General features: G+C 47.1%; 1 protein-coding gene across 2 annotated transcripts in view; it reads left to right on the top strand.

Annotated features, from left to right (window-relative positions):
- The window catches only part of LOC147009639 (uncharacterized), a 121062-nt gene that overhangs the window by 101608 nt on the left and 2271 nt on the right, over positions 1-17183 (top strand). For both annotated transcript variants that reach the window (XM_085863148.1, XM_085863149.1), the window contains exons 34-36: positions 3161-3195; positions 7283-7408; positions 15835-15877. In XM_085863148.1, the coding sequence (XP_085719274.1) occupies positions 3161-3195; positions 7283-7408; positions 15835-15877 (204 nt within the window). The remainder of the gene's footprint in view (positions 1-3160; positions 3196-7282; positions 7409-15834; positions 15878-17183) is intronic.

Raw genomic sequence — 17183 nt, 5'->3', positions numbered from 1 at the left:
TCCTCTCTCTCGCTCCTCGATCTTGCTCCCACCCCCTTCTCCTGGAGTATTTAACGACATGTGGTGAGGCGTCACTCTCCCCCCACATTCCCAGCTCCCCGAGTGTATAGCGCCATTAATGTTGTTGTGGTTTTATCATTCACGGCTCTGCGCATGCACGTGAGGGATTATCCCGGCCGGTCTGGCGGCGTGTCATGGCTTGAATAAAAACCTTCGTTGGAGAACATGGTCTATCGACCTTACTGGCGTAGCAACATTTAGTGAGGGGTCGCTCCCCCCCCCCACTCCTCTCTGTCCTCTCTCCCTCCCCTCCCTTTCCTTCCCCTCCCTCCTCTTGTCTTCTCTTCTCCCCCCTCTTCTTCTTTTCCCCCTTCCCTCCTCTCTCTATCCTCCTCCCTCCTATTTTTCCCCTCTCCTCTTCCCTCCCGTCCCTCCTTTACCCTCCCCTTCCTATTCCCCCCCTCCTTTTCGCTTCCCTCTCTCCGTCCTTCCTCCCCTCACTTAATATTTCTCCCCTCACTTCAGCGAAGCGACGGGTTGTACTTCCAAGTCCATAACATATATATATATATATATATATATATATATATATATATATATATATATATATATATATATATATATATATATATATATATATATTCTCCAAAGTCGAGGCTCATGGAGGAGTTATAACATTGAATGGATCAGGACGACACAGAACAAAATTAACAGTAGAAAGAGAGCAGGAAACACACCAACAGCTCGGTTGAGGGATAAAGTAGAGAGGGAGATGCGAAGAAATAATGCATGTGTGGTGGAATGAGGGGTAGCTGGGGACGATGCACAGGGTGGACAAGGTGGATAGTATCTGGAAGAAAAATGTTAGGAAGGAAAAACTGAAATTTGGAAAGAGGTGGGATCGTGAGGGGTGGGGGTCGACGGGGGAAGAAAAGATCATGGTTTCCGATTGGGGATGATCTGAGATGGTGGGGAACAACTGACTTTACAACCTCGATCCTCGAGGGAGGAATTTGATTGAAGGGAATGTGGACATTCGTTCCAAATGAGTGGAGGTTTTACACACGATGTAAAGTCAGACGAAGTTAAGGCCCGGTCACACCTTGACGTTTTAGCCAGCGATGGCAACGTATTAAAATGTATGTAAAACGCTGGCTTATGTTGAACTTTTGATGTTTTTTTTTTTAAGATTCGGACGTATTCATAACGAGTTGGTCGTATGCATAACATATTAGTAACGGACACAGAACGTTTCGTTGTGTTATAGATAACTTATACCAACGAATGCTGAACCTGTTGTTGGCCTACACAACCTATGCCCAACGATAGTCTAACTTAGGCGTAGCGCGTTGCACGCATCGCCGACGATGTCGTGACGTAGCCTATTAAAAGGCTGACGCACAACGATTCGAATCATAACTGCTGTAGAAATGGAAGTGACAACATCGCGGTCACACCTTGGCGATCTTGCGAACGTATGCCGACCTAAGAAAAATGTGTCTAAAACGTTGGGGGCACGTCAAATACGGTATGAGTAAGTTTGGTATACGTGAGTACAACGCTAAAGTACGCTATCATACGTTGTAGTAAGCAGAGTACGTCAAGAAATTTTAAACATGTTCAAAATTTTACGACATACTCGGCGTATGACACACGTTCCGCATGCGATGGGGATAAGTTTTACACATGATATGTGGACGCTTACACACGTCCACAAACGCTACTTATAAGCTACTCATAAGTCAAAACACGTCGCCCTAATGTCTTTTTTACGCGAAACTTATTTCTAACTTATGTTTGACGTGCTTTGAACCAATTCTTTACGTAGTCCCAACACACATCGACGTATGTAGACGTATTCCAATGACGTCTTCCGGTCGACAAAAAAAAATAAATGAACGTGTTTCTAGCTTACAACTGCCATATAAAGACGTGTTCCCAGCGGTTTTGGGAATTGGTATATAAAAATGCTGCTCATAAAAGGGGAACCCAACAGTGTTTTCGAGTCCTTTTTGAGTCGATGTCCATGTCAGCAGTAACAGTATTAGTATTAGTATTAGTATTAGTAGTAGTTTGTTCATGTTGGCAGTAGTAGGTGGGTGTGAGGAGGAGGGTGTGGGTTATGATGGATCGTCCTTGCGTCCGCTTGTCCACGGGTAGGTTCATAGGCTGCCACTCAACGATTTAAATGGCTGCATCTCCACTATTGAAAGTAGACGCTTGCGCTCAACAATTGGATTTTTTTTACACTCAACGACTTTTAAACGGTACCACTCAGCTATTTTCATTGTTTACAATGAACGATTTAAATTGCTGTCACTCGCCTTTGTTTTTTGATGCTGGGGTTTTGAAATTTGAAGCGTTTCTTCTGAACGTGTTAAAACGCTCAAACTCGACTATTTTAAATAGACGCTGCCGATGGACAATTGGAATCATAGCCAAGCTAGACATCGAAGTGTGAACATCCTCGTCATGCCGAAGAAAAGTTTGAAGAATGCTGCAAATAAGTGTCCTGGCCGTGGCCGTGGACGCTGACGCAAGGACGATCCATTATACCGACGTCTTTCAGCCTATGAGTAACTTAAAAGTAACGTCTGTCGATGTGTGCCAACGATCGCGTAACGTGCCAACAACACGTTAATCATAGGTTAGAAATAAGTTTCGGGTACGCTAAACATTACCTCGGCGTGTCTCAACTTATGATTAACTTACAAGTAGCATGTGTTGACGTCTGTCAACGATCGCAGACCATGCATACAACTTGTGGCCAGCATAGCGGAACGTGTGAGTCATACGCCGGCATACGTCGTGAAATTTCAAGCATGAAAAAATTTGAGGACAACCGAAAAGTACAACGTTTAAAGCCAACGTACAACGATGTATGGCAGTGTTTTTCAGCGTGCTCTCAATGTTATCAAAACTTACCCATAACGTATTCAACGTGTGCCAGCGTTTTAGAAAAAAAATTCAAAAATCGTTATACGTTGGCTAAAACGTCAAGGTGTGACCGGGCCTTTAAACAGATCATTCTGGGATGATCCAGGCATAACCTCAACATTGTTTTGTCGCATATCCAATGTTTCTCTTTGCATGGTGATTTATTTTAACTTGACTTTCCACCTCCTCTTCCTCCTCCTCCTCTTCTTCCCTTCTCCCCCAGTATTTCCATGTGAATACGACGGTGTTGTTCATCAGGTAAACGAAAAAGTCTCCACAGTTTACACGTTGCTTGTCGCATCGCAATGCTCGTCTGCATTTCTGTTAAAATCTCCATCACTGTTCATGTTTATCAAACAAACCAATCAAACGGGTTCAGGGTTTCCTTTTTCTCCTCAAATTGATCGATTTCGGCGTTTGCTTCACCTCACACGGTGTCGTGTAAACCCCGTCGTGGGCAAACATCATACACCCTTCCAGCGTACGTGGAGCGTTCAAAAAGAACGAGAAACTCCATTGCAATTGGTCCATTAGACAGTTCGACGTATTGATTTAACTTATTCATTTATTTATGAATATTACAACGACGTCATCAGCTTGGTGAATCTCTCTCTCTCTCTCTCTCTCTCTCTCTCTCTCTCTCTCTCTCTCTCTCTCTCTCTCTCTCTCTCTCTCTCTCTCTCTCTCTCTGTCTCTGTCTCTGTCTCTGTCTCTGTCTCTGTCTCTGTCTCTGTCTCTGTCTCTCTGTCTCTCTCTCTGTCTCTGTCTCTGTCTCTCTCTGTCTCTGTCTCTGTCTCTGTCTCTGTCTCTCTCTCTCTCTCTCTGTCTCTCTGTCTCTCTGTCTCTCTGTCTCTCTGTCTCTCTGTCTCTCTGTCTCTCTGTCTCTCTGTCTCTCTCTGTCTCTCTGTCTCTCTGTCTCTCTCTGTCTCTCTCTGTCTCTCTCTCTCTGTCTCTCTCTGTCTGTCTCTCTCTGTCTCTGTCTCTCTCTGTGTGTCTCTGTCTCTCTCTCTCTGTCTCTGTCTCTCTCTCTCTCTGTCTCTGTCTCTCTCTCTCTCTGTCTCTGTCTCTCTCTCTCTCTGTCTCTGTCTCTCTCTCTCTCTGTCTCTGTCTCTCTCTCTCTCTGTCTCTGTCTCTCTCTCTCTCTGTCTCTGTCTCTCTCTCTCTCTGTCTCTCTCTCTCTCTGTCTCTCTCTCTCTCTGTCTCTCTCTCTCTCTGTCTCTCTCTCTCTCTGTCTCTCTCTCTCTCTGTCTCTCTCTCTCTCTCTGTCTCTCTCTGTCTCCCCTTCGTCTCTGAGGAAATGGCGGTGCGAGCTGTGCGTCCCACGTTTGTGGCCTTTTGTCTCATTTCCTTCGTCTCGACCGCATGGATGACTTCAGCAGAAGATGCAACAGATTTGAATTCCTCATTGGAACAATTCGATGATTTTGATGTTTTGCGCTCAACTTTTTGCGTTTTGCGTTTTGCGAAGAAGAAACTTCAGGAGAATATTCTGATCAAGAGGGCTCTGGTGAAGTTGAGGATCCCGAAGATGAAGGTGTGGATGTTCCGTCACTGTTACCTGGTCAGGAAATGAATTTTTTTCACCATGGTGCATTTCCTCTGCTTGTTGGTGGATCTCTGGTGGGACTCACCATTGTCGTACTGATTGCCTGATATTTCCCAGTCGGCAGAGCCATGTCCTACTCTGCACAGGTCCATAAAGACCTAACACAGGAGGAACGTCGTTTGAACGGAATTCAGGATGAGAAGCTAACATCCAGGTTCAACAAACTACTTCCGGGACGAGTCATGTGTATCCGCTCGTCGTGGTCTCGACTACAACTTTTATGTAGAATTCCACATCCCTGCTTCGCTTCCCATGCAATTGTTTCCTTCTCCTTTTCCACCCTCATTCATTTCTGCATTTCATTCTTCGAACGAAGTGTAGAACATCGATTTTATTCCCTCTTGGAATGTCGTTTTGAATTGCTGACACTGAACCCCATCCCCTCCTCTCAACCCCTCCCCCCCCCCCACCCACATGACCCTAAAAACGAGACAAATCAGGCCGTATGAGACAACATGTTTAAGTAACAACTCCAAGACATTTCAGTTTGAAATTATTATGAAGTAACCGATGGGAGGTTACCTTAGATGAGATCAACAGGATGTTGTTGGAAGATGGGAAGTTATGAGAACCTGACGTTTCGATCGTTAACCCCTCGTCAGAGCAACAATTGTGCACACTAGCAACACGAGTTCTTCGTTATACATCGAGTGTTTATCCCTGCCTCGTGGTTGTACCTCGTTTAGCGTTTCTCATGAGATCGGATGTCGTTGCACATTAAAAAGTCTCTCTCTCTCCTCTCTCTCCTCTCTCTCCTCTCTCTCCTCTCTCTCCTCTCTCTCTCTCTCGCCTCTCTCTCGCCTCTCTCTCGCCTCTCTCTCGCCTCTCTCTCGCCTCTCTCTCGCCTCTCTCTCGCCTCTCTCTCGCCTCTCTCTCGCCTCTCTCTCGCCTCTCTCTCTCGCCCCTCTCTCTCGCCCCTCTCTCTCGCCCCTCTCTCTCTCTCTCTCTCTCTCGCCCCTCTCTCTCTCTCTCTCTCTCTCGCCCCTCTCTCTCTCTCTCTCGTCCCTCTCTCTCTCTCTCTCGCCCCTCTCACTCTCTCTCTCGCCCCTCTCTCTCTCTCGCCCCTCTCTCTCTCTCGCCCCTCTCCCTCTCTCTCTCTCTCGCCCCTCTCCCTCTCTCTCTCGCCCCTCTCTCTCTCTCTCTCGCCCCTCTCTCTCTCTCTCTCTCGCCCCTCTCTCTCTCTCTCTCTCGCCCCTCTCTCTCGCCCCTCTCGCCCCTCTCTCTCGCCCCTCTCGCCCCTCTCTCTCGCCCCTCTCGCCCCTCTCTCTCGCCCCTCTCGCCCCTCTCTCTCGCCCATCTCGTCTCTCTCCCCCCTCTCGTCTCTCTCGCCCCTCTCCTCTCTCTCGCCCCTCTCGTCTCTCTCGCCCCTCTCGTCTCTCTCGCCCCTCTCGTCTCTCTCGCCCCTCTCGTCTCTCTCGCCCCTCTCGTCTCTCTCGCCCCTCTCTCTCGCCCCTCTCTCTCGCCCCTCTCGCCCCTCTCTCTCGCCCCTCTCTCTCGCCCCTCTCGCCCCTCTCTCTCGCCCCTCTCGCCCCTCTCTCTCGCCCCTCTCGCCCCTCTCTCTCGCCCCTCTCTCTCGCCCCTCTCGTCCCTCTCTCTCGCCCCTCTCGTCCCTCTCTCTCGCCCCTCTCGTCTCTCTCTCTCGCCCCTCTCGTCTCTCTCTCTCGCCCCTCTCTCTCTCTCTCTCTCGCCCCTCTCTCTCTCTCTCTCGCCCCTCTCGTCTCTCTCGCCCCTCTCGTCTCTCTCGCCCCTCTCGTCTCTCTCGCCCCTCTCGTCTCTCTCGCCCCTCTCGTCTCTCTCGCCCCTCTCGTCTCTCTCGCCCCTCTCGTCTCTCTCGCCCCTCTCGTCTCTCTCGCCCCTCTCCAGGTCTCTCTCTCTCGCCCCTCTCCAGGTCTCTCTCTCTCGCCCCTCTCCAGGTCTCTCTCTCTCGCCCCTCTCTCTCTCTCTCTCTCGCCCCTCTCTCTCTCTCTCTCGCCCCTCTCTCTCTCTCTCTCTCTCTCTCTCTGGGAAGACGTACTCATATTGGAAATTGAAGAAGCGATATTGTGTTTTGAGTATCTCATTTGTCAACAAACTCTTTTATGGGTTAATAGAGAAAGAAGGATAAAGAAAGAAGGATATCGTACAAGGGAGGATAAAAAAGGAAATGGATGAAAATAGTCTAATACGTTTCCTTCTATAACAGTCCCAATCCCTCCAACGTTCTTGTGGGATCCGTCGGGAGTGGGGGGGGGGGGTGGAAGAGGTGGCGATTTCTGTCGGTCTTTCACAACCGGCGAACGCAGCCTGTCGGTCGACCAAAATGAATTCGGCTCGGCATTCGTAATTCGTTCAGGGTGCCGGAAATAGTTCACCGCCTCTTCGCGAAGGACTCTGTGGGATCTTTAACGTCCACCGACGACCAATGCTGGTAGATGGATCCTCCGGCTTAACACCCTTCCAATGGATGGTGCACACACATCGATGCCTCCCCATGCACATGAAACACCAGGTCGGCAGTTTATAGCTGGGTTGAGATTTGAACCCAGGCTCGACAGCTTATAGGGGAGTACACATACATTAGAGCGATTTACTTTTTTTTTTTTTGATTTATTTGTTTTATTCCTCTCTTTTGCTAATATACCATCAAAACTCACTGGGTATCGGGTTGGACTGTATCGGGTTTGCATGTTTCACTCATGAGAATGATCCTTTTTTTTTCATTTTTAAAATAACGTATCTCCCTTGCACCAACTCCAAAAGGTCGGAGATAAATGGGCAGACACAAGCGACAACTGCTCAAGTTATACTTGTTTGGACCTTGGTTCTGGACCTTCCATTGTACAGATCATGACCAGCTGCTCGGACTTCAACCCCGATGACTGTGTGGTAAGTACAATAGATCTGTCAAGAACATAAACTGTGCAATACAAACAACGCAAACACCAACATCAACCATGTTTGGAACATAAGTATACATCAAAAGTACTCCAACTACAGAGTTCACAAGAACACCTGACTCCACGTCATCTCGAAACAACGGACGTGGGAAGGGAATTTTCAACTCTCGCTTTGTGTTTCTGAGCACGTTCTATATTTCTGAGCACGAGCCACCATTTTGGCTGAATCTCGATATTCCCACGCCGAGAGAGCGTAAGTGGAAAATCTGATTGGTCGAGATGACGTAAAATGGTGCAACATTTTGCTCAAGTGATGCTAAACTGGAGGGTTTTTGGAAGTGTAAACAAAGAGATTTGTGTTCTCGTGTTCATGTATATAATTAGATTGAAGTAAAAGTTTTAAAGGCTCGAGAAAACAAACAAAACTTTTTTTCGGAAATTTACAGCCGTTGGTGCACCCAATTTTACACCACCTTACTTAACACGTTAAAGTAGCTATTCCTGCCTGTTGTTTGTGTTCTTTATGAAGTCCTTAAAAAAAGTAAGTTTCCTGTTTCGAATGATTTTCAATTTTATTTCACTGTGAGACATGCACACTAAAAATATTTACCTTCCTCCTCTGTGTGCATGTGTCCTCAGAACGGGATTCCGTACAATTTGCCAAATTCAGAGGCAATGTACTGCTAAACTGCAGGATCGTGTTCCGATTCATGTTCTACAGTGTTCCAAAATACAAAATTAAATTGAAACTAGAATGGCACTCAGTGGAGCATTGCTCTAAATATTGTTTTGGTTTTTGGTCCAATACGAGCGGTGTCTTCAGAAGAGGTCACGGGTGCTATGACCAAGACAAATCCCCTTTCTCTCTCCTCAATTCTCTTACGTTTGAATGTGGTTAACACTCGGTGCATATTTTCTAGTCTCAGATGACAACCACTCGGTGGTAAAAATGTCTGACATGAGCCCTAACCCAAGGTAATTGCTATACTTGACAATCCCGCTGTATGCTTGATTATCATGGCAAACTCTTCATTCATATCTGGCCACCTTTAATATTAGAATCCTCAATCATACTACACTTTAAAATGTTTTTTCATACTACACACAAAAAAGTGTGAATCATGTTCTTCCCCTCTCCCTCTCATCCTCCTTTTGTAATCTTCTCCACTCAGATTGGTCAGAATCCTCAATCATACTACACCCCCCCCCCTTTTTCTCTCTTATATTCCCCTCAATATTGTTTTTTTCCCCAATTCCCACTCCCCAAACCTCTTCCTGTCAAATGTGCAGAATAGGTCGATAACTTTTTCACAATATTGTTGTGGGCCGGGGGTCGGTGGCGAGAACGACCACTAGGTGGGGGAGGTTCGTCATCTCCCACCAGACTCCCCGGAATTGTAGGCCATCGCTCGGATTACTCCACGAGCCGGCGGGTCGTTTAACCGACCTGGAACGCCAATATCTCAACTGCGTGGCGTCGGGTTATTTTGTCGAGATCCAATGCACCTAAGTAACCACGCGGTCTTGGCTACCAGGGATCCACACCCTCGGAATGCCTGGCCGAACCGGGTTCACTCTACCGACAGCGGTAAAATTACACCTGCCGACCACCACTCTGCCTGGTGGTGGTCGGCAGGTGTAATTTCCTCTCTTTTGCTAATATAGGACCACCTACCTTTCCGGCTCGGATGCAATCGAGCGGGCCTGCCCAGGACGTCCCGGCTACAATTGTCCGATTACTGTGGATAAACCCCGCCTAAACTCAGATCCGAACCATGCTGGACCAATTCAAGAAAGGGCGGAAACGAACTGGGGACATTTCTACAATTGTTTATTTACAATAAAAAGAAAAAAGACACAAGGCAAGACTTATCGCGAATATACAAGAAATATTTACAATGATCCAAAAAAACACTTATTCAGTTCTACTTTCAAGACGGGCCCACACGCAGACACACACACAAATGAAGATAAACCCAGAGTTCTTTATTGGACCCTCACAGCCGAGGAGAGAGACGAGCTGGGGGTCAGAGTCCAGCTGGGTACATGACCGTCAGAGGAAAGGGGTGCTCCATGGTGCGGCACCTGACAATGGTCATTGGTTTGGTCCCCAGTCGCACGTGTGGGACTCGTGGGTCGTGGCGGAGCTCGGGTGGTGAATAGCGGGGTCCACGGATGGGGGTCAGGGTCGCTCTTTCCTTTCCTTGTGGAGGGCCATCAGAGACACGTTCTTTTTTTTTTGTATACCTTGTCGAGGCTCGTATGAGAGCTAACACACAACGTACATCAAGGGGGGCATTAGACAAGAGGGGAGAGAGTGGGAAGGACAAAATAGTGGGGAACAGAGACATTTGGAGATCTGTGGAAGGGAGAGGGATGGGACGGGGAACATGGGGAATAGAAGATGGACATTACAGGGACTTTCAGGAAGGAAAGCAGGGAATTTGAAGGAGGTGGGCTTGGGTGGATTATCGGGGGTAGAAAAGATCGAGGATTTGGATGGGGGATGATAACAGGTGGTGGTGAACAGCTGTTTTGAAGGCCTGGAGGGAAAAATGGGAATGAATAGAGTGAGGGAGTTTATTCCAAAGGCGGGAAAAAAGAGGAATGAAAGAGTGAAGGTGAGCAGTGGTTCGTGATTTTGGTAGTTTTACCAGAAGGGGGTTGTTGGCAGACCTTGAGCACCCTGCGGAAATGTGGTGGGGACAAATCGCAGAGAGAGCAGGGGGGCGAGGCTGGAGAGGAGACGGTAGAAGACAGAAAGACCACCGACCAACCTGCGGTGATTGAGTGAGAGGCCCAAAGACTCAGCCTCATTGCGGGAGATGCCAATGATCCGAAATGCCTTGGTTTCTACAGTGTGAAGCCGAGAAAGGTGGGAGGCAGGAGCACCAGCCCAGAGGGGAGAGCAGTACTCCATCAGGCTACGGACAAAAGCTTTGCAAGTGGTCAAGAGCTCAGGTGGGCCGAGGAAGGACCTTGCACGATGGAGGATTCTCAGTCGGCGACTGGCTTTGGAGGCGAGGTTTGAAATGTGGCTTTCCCAGGAAAGGTCATGGCAGATAGTGAGACCCAGAAGCTTTAAAGAAAGGACTTCTTCCAGAGGATTGTTGAGAAAGTGGATGGGGGGGGGGGTTTCTAAACAGTCCTTTCGAAGAGACATAGTGAGAGTGTGAGATTTGTCCGGATTGAAAGACATGTTCCACATGTTGGACCAGTTTGTGATTTTATCCAGATCTGCAGTGAGCGAAGAAGCTGCTGCTTGCCGGTCTGAGGGATGACCGATGGGATGGCAGAGGGTGGAGTCATCAGCACAGAGGATAGAGGATTTTCCAGAGTCAGAGAGATCATTGATGAAAACCAGAAAAAGAACAGGGCCCAGAACGCTACCTTGAGGAACTCCAGGCTGGACAGGAAGGGGGGATGAAAGAACTCCATTTAGGGCCACACGTTTACTGCGACAGGAGAGGAAGTCTGCGAGCCATGAGTGGAGAAGGCCTTGGATACCATAGGATACGTTCGCCGCCTTAACGACCTTCTGCTCAATCCTCCGCTTCAAAAGAACTGCACACTCAACAACTAGAGGGGGAGCACTCGGTAGAGTGCAAAACCTCCGCCGCCAATACTGCTAGGTCACTCAAGTGAACCTGATATCTTATTCATTCAATTTGACGTCAACAGTGCTCAGAGTTATAGTTTGCAACTTTCCCTTTTACTTTTAACTTTTACATACTCATTTCATTCGTCATAACTGGATTCCTTGAGACAGAAATTGATTTTACGTGGGTATATCCACCTGAAGTTCCAAAATCAGCCGCAATTATAATTTTGGCATGTTTTTTTGTTGTTGGAAATCACTTATAACATGTAGAAATGCAAAAAAAAAAATCGAAATTTTGTTGAAAAAAAAATTTGCAAATTTATTTTTTCTCTAACAATTTTTTTTTTTGGAGGGGGGGGGGGTGGAAATCACTTAAAACATGTAGAAATGCAAAAAAAAGAAATCGAAATTTTGGTGAAAAACTTCTTCTTCCTTCGGCTGCTCCCATTAGGGGTCGCCACAGCGGATCATCCATCATGATCCGCAAAATGATTTGGCACATGTTTTATGCCGGATGCCCTTCCTGACGCAACCCTGGTCGCCTTTGACACAGGGATATGGTACACATATTCTAACCGGGGTATACACTGGCCCAATACACTGGTACTCACTTCGCCGACCTCGGAAGGATGACAGGCTGAGTCAACCCCCTGGTGTATTAATTCAGTGGCCCAACGGGGCTTGAACTCAGGACCTTTTGGATCCCAAGCCGCTGCCCCAACCACTGTGCCAACACCAGGCTTGAAATTTTGTTGAAAAAAAAGTTGCAAAATTTTTTTTTCTCTAACACTTTTTTTTTGGGGGGGGGGTGGAAATCACTTAAAACATGTAGAAATGCAAAAAAAAACATTCTAATATTTTTTCAAATTGCCCGCCATTGCAGCCAAATTGGATTTTGGACCAAGTCCAAAATCTCATGGCATGATCCTTGGACCAGACCTACCCCCCCCCCCCACCAAGTTTCGTCGAAATCCATCAAGGAGTTTTTCCATAATACTGTTCACAAACAAACAAACAAACACAGAAAAGGGTGAAAACAGTAACCTCCATCCATCTTCGATGGCGGAGGTTATCAACCCCGTCGAAAACCTCCGAACAACCTTCTTTAATAAGGGGTAACAACCCCTTCATAGCAACCCCCAAAAAACCACCGCCTCAGAGAGTGCTCGGGAATTTATGGACCTCCCTCAACGCGGCGGGGCTCGGTTGGACAGACCTCACTCCCCGCCCTGATTGAGCAGGCTCCCATGGACTCGCCCTTCCTGGGCAGGGTTTCGGCCCCTGCCGGGAAACCCCACCCACTCTTCCATGCGGGTTCGTACTTGTCGAGCAACAGTATCAATGTTGCAAAGGTCGTCGTGAAAGAGTTACAACGTTTGTGGGAGCCGAGAAACCGGAAACGCGAGATCTTGCCTTGGCACATCAGGGTGCGAGAAGGCAGCTGGTTTGTGGTGGATCGTGAAGGGCCGAGGGGTCATGCAGATGGGATGGTTGTTAGATGGCCTATTAGATGTAATAACCTAACTTAAAGAAATCGCAACGCACGCCTTTAATTCTCCCACGAGACAAAAGGAAGGGGATCTGACGACACACATACTTAACGACATAACTGACTTTTGGGACATCTGTATGTTGAATGCATATGGTTTCCAGATCCGTAACAATATTTTAAATGCAAGTATTCGAGGATACAACACCACTATTTGTCTTTGAGGAAATGTCTGTTACACAAGTAACTACAAGTAAATTCACAGAATAAGGCCTTTGCCACATCATCCATCAATCCATCAGGACCCTCCTGTGTGCAGAGCGTTGGTGCTGCCAAAGCAGGCTCCTTGGCTATTGGGCACAATCCTGGACGGGTCACCACTCCAACACAGTATACCACCAGCAAGGTGGTACTCATTTTTCCAACCTCTGAAGGATGACAGGCAGAGTCAACCCCACCTGGTATTAATTCAATAGGCAAATGGAATTTAGAACTCAGGATCCAGGATCCCAAGCCCACCACCCTAACCATTAATCCAACACCAGGCATATTGCCCACATTGCCACATCAAACTTACAATATATATATATATATATATATATATATATATATATATATATATATATATATATATATATATATATATATATATTGTTGCTGTCACGGGTTCCGAGACACCAGTTTGTCACTGAGGGGGATTCATCCCCGTTTGTCCTCGGTAGAGCCGGACCTGGGGCCACCGCTCACAATTAACGTTATGGTAGGGTGAGTTGTTTTAAAACCACGAACGCCACCCAGTCAACCACGAGTTCCAGTATCCGCCGTCTAATTATTCCGTTTAACTAGAGGTCACGTGGTTACCTGAGCGGGAAGCGCCCTCGGCAAAGCACCAATGTTATCTGATTAGATTTTAATTAGGGCGGCCAAGCGTTTTAACCACTGGTGTGTGCCGACGATTTTTTGGTCAAATCTGTGGTAATTACCTCCCAGTCTATCTAGATTCGAACAATGCTAGACCAATGGAAGGAAAGGACAAACACAGACAGGTTGGAAATTGACAAATAACACTGGTCTGCATCATTTCAGAGGTCTTGGCTTTCTCAACGGTTCCTCTATGTTTTTTGCATGCTGAATTCAGAAATGTATCTCATTTCGCTCAATCAGGGCAAGTTTTTGTGTTTTCTCAATTTTAAGGAAAAAAAATAATCAAAATTTTTGTTTTTTTAATTATCATTTTAAAAATTCAAAATCAAACTTACATTGACAGAAAATGTACAAACTATATATAAAATAACGCACAAGTATCGTTAATGTGAAATTAAACATTAAAAAGACGAAGGAAAACAGCGACTGCTGGAGCGACTGAAGTTGGGTGTTGCCAGAAAAAACGATTTATCTATATTTTTCTGAAATTGAAATGAAAGTAATTGAGAAGGCACTTTATTCCACATTAACGGTACTTGTCTGTCATTATATTGTTGCGGTTGAGGAAATTCGCAAACCACCATTCAGGTCCCGTAGGTGAGATATCTCTGTAAGTACATGTGTAGTTAGCCCCAAACCCGTTGTTTAGAGGGAATAAATGTGATTCATTCGGGCTGCGACGCTTTGAGATAGTCGTTTTTCTGTTCTATCTTTATTTTGAACCAACCACGTCCCAACCGCCATCACACAACAACCACCGACCGCAACGCCGCTTCACAAAAACAACAACGCCAACAGCCACAACCTTTACCTTCACAACTCGCTCCCGCAAACATCGCATCACCGCCATTCCAAACGTCGCCATGGCCATAAACCACCACAATAAACCCTCCACCACCTTCACCTCTCCTTCTGCGGAAATTCCCGCACCACTTGTGAACGCCGAGCGTCAGGCTGTCCTGGCCTCGTACGGGACGCGCGCTGAACCGCGAGTGCAAAGTGCGGCCTTTCCGAGGAGAATTCGGATCAGGAATGATACACGCCCACTTCTGATCCGTCCAATCAGCAAGCGCGGGGCGGTTTGGCCCCGCCTCCAGGCGCGTCGGAGTAGAATCGGGATATGCAAATTCTCGGATCAGGGGAGACTCACGCCCCTTTTCCTCCATCCAATGGGCGAGCGTGGCTCCACCCCCGAGCTCGTTCTGATCCAGAAATTTGCATATGGGTTCTCCTGCCGGCCTATAAAAGCGCCGGGCGCAGGGTGAATTTGGCAGTCAGTTTCGAAAGGGTCAGTTTTGGTGAGCAGAGTGTGGCAGGGGCAGTCAGTTTCGGAAGAGTCAGTCTGGAGAGGTCGGAGAGCCGAGTGGAGCTCGCAGTCTGTCGGGGAGCTGCAGAGAGGGGAAGCCTGGAGCTTGGAGCGTGGTCGAGTCGGGTTGGAGCGCGGAGTGAGTTGGGAGGCGAGGGTGTACGGGTGGTTTGCTGCAGTCGGCTGAGGAGAATTGCGGAGGAGACTGGATAGCTCGGGTCCGAGGCAAGAAAGACGGCGGTTGGCGACGAGCTCGCAGTGGAGTCGCTCGTCGCGGGACCCAAGCAAGCCAGCTATCCTCTTTCGCCAGAGCATCAACAATTCCCCCCTTTTTCCCCCCACGCTGAGATAGTGCGAAAAGGGGGGGGGGCCGTTCCCACCCCACTCCAAGCAGTGCCAACGAAACCCGCGGAGCGCGGAGTCGGGACATATACATTCGTGACATATACTTCAAATATATATATATATATATACATACATACACAGGGGTACGTTTATTTAACTAATTTCTTTCCAATAACTGATTTGTACAACGGGATGGCCTAGATCGTGGTACGTACACTCTCCTCTAAGCTGAACTTGGGATCGAATCCTGACCCAGCTATAAACTGTCATCCCGATGTTTCACAGGCAGGGTGATGCATCAATATGTGTCAGCCCTCGGATGGATGTTAAATTGGACGTCTCATGACATTAAAATTTCCACGGTGTTGTTCGCGAAGAATAAGCGAGCTATCACCGGCACCCTGAACAAATTCCAAATTCCTGTCCTCAGTTCCAGAGCCGGAATGGCGACCCATTGTCGCCATATTTGTGGGATTCTCAACTCAATTAAAAGTGAAACAAAAATACCAACTTTAAAAAGAAAACAGATAATAGATATATCATTATTAGACATTTTTGCCTTCCATTTTTGTGTGTGGTTAAAAAGGAAAAAGCACCAACAAACACCAATGTGATGTGTGACGTAAATTTCACATTAATTGCTATGTCTTGCACACGTGAGGTCACATGTGCATTTCATCTTGGATTATATTTGTAGGCCAATTGTCATGATGCAAATCCTGACCTCTGCTTTGCAATGTTTCTTTCCAGGGCCCTATAACATATGATGAAAGGCATTGCTGTCCAAAGAGTTGTAAGTGTGAATCGTGTTCTTCCCCTCTCCCTCTCATCCTCATTTTGTAATCTTCTCCACTCACATTGTCCAGTATTTAGGTTGGCAGGATAGGCCAGAGATACGGTGTACTAACTTCTGAGCTGTCTATCCTGGATTTGAATCTCGACCCAGCTATAAATTGCCCCCATCGACACTACCCCCTTGGTGTTTTACTTGCAGGGTGAGGCATCAACACGTGTGCTGTCCCTCAGATGGACATTAAACTGGGCATACTGTCTGCCAGTATTAGTTGGCAGACATTTAAATATCTATCCTAGGGTTAGTGTCCTTTGCGAATAGTAGGCGAGCTATCGTCAGCACGCTGAACAAATTACAGCACAAACCTGTGGGGCGTGGGGGGGGGGCGGTGGTGGGTGGGACGCATCAGTGGCACAGCTGCTTTTGCAGTCAGGATAATGCAATTCACAGGCATGTGCTACACACGAACGAAGAAGGATCATTATTTGGTTAGTTCTCCTGTACAAGCAAATTCTACAAGTGGAATAGACAAGTTTAAAAATTGCAATTGTCCAATCATTTTGTATGACAACATCTCCAATGACAGAACAGTAAATGGTCCTTCTGACCTAATAATGGCGACATGACATATAAGCGGCATGCAGAGTAAGGCAGAGACAAAGTGCTCGTGTGGCAGATGACCATTGTTACTCACAGCTCGTGAGTATGTACCACACTCTTTTACAGAGTGTCGGTGCTGCCGAAGCAGTTTCTAGACAAGGGTTATACTGAGTGGTTTTGCCATTGGCCTCCCAGCAGTAGATGGAGCAGGAATTTGGAATTTAGCCGGGATGCCGGCGATAGCTTGCCAACTCTTCAGGAAGGTCACCGTGGGATCACTAACATCCACCAACTAATGGTGGCAGACAGTATTCCCAGTTTAATGTCCATTTATGGGATGGCACAAACACATTGATGAATCACCCTGCCTGTGAAACACCAGGATGGCAGTTTATAGCCGATATGAGATTCAAACTCATGCTAGCCATCTTGGAGCTGAGTGTACATACCTTTAGGCCAGTAAATACACACAGACAGACATGCATACATCGATACATACATTATTCACATCAAAACTGTGGCAAGGTTATTTTCAACGACGCTTGTGATGTCATCAATCAAAGATCTTGCACCATCTCAATGTTTCAACCTGCCCCACATTCCAACTCGCCCTGGCCTCTCAATTTTGAGGGTCATTTCCTGTTTTGTTTTTTTCTATATTAATTCCTTTTATTCAGAATGTTGTTAACTAAAGGTGAACATAGAT

This window comes from Eptatretus burgeri, chromosome 17 (genome assembly GCF_056783735.1).
Source record: "Eptatretus burgeri isolate ZD-2024b chromosome 17, Ebu_testis_v1, whole genome shotgun sequence".
Taxonomy (NCBI): Eukaryota; Metazoa; Chordata; class Myxini; order Myxiniformes; family Myxinidae; genus Eptatretus; species Eptatretus burgeri.
The sequence above is the reverse complement of the archived record's forward strand: the minus strand, read 5'-3'. Positions and strand labels throughout refer to the sequence as shown.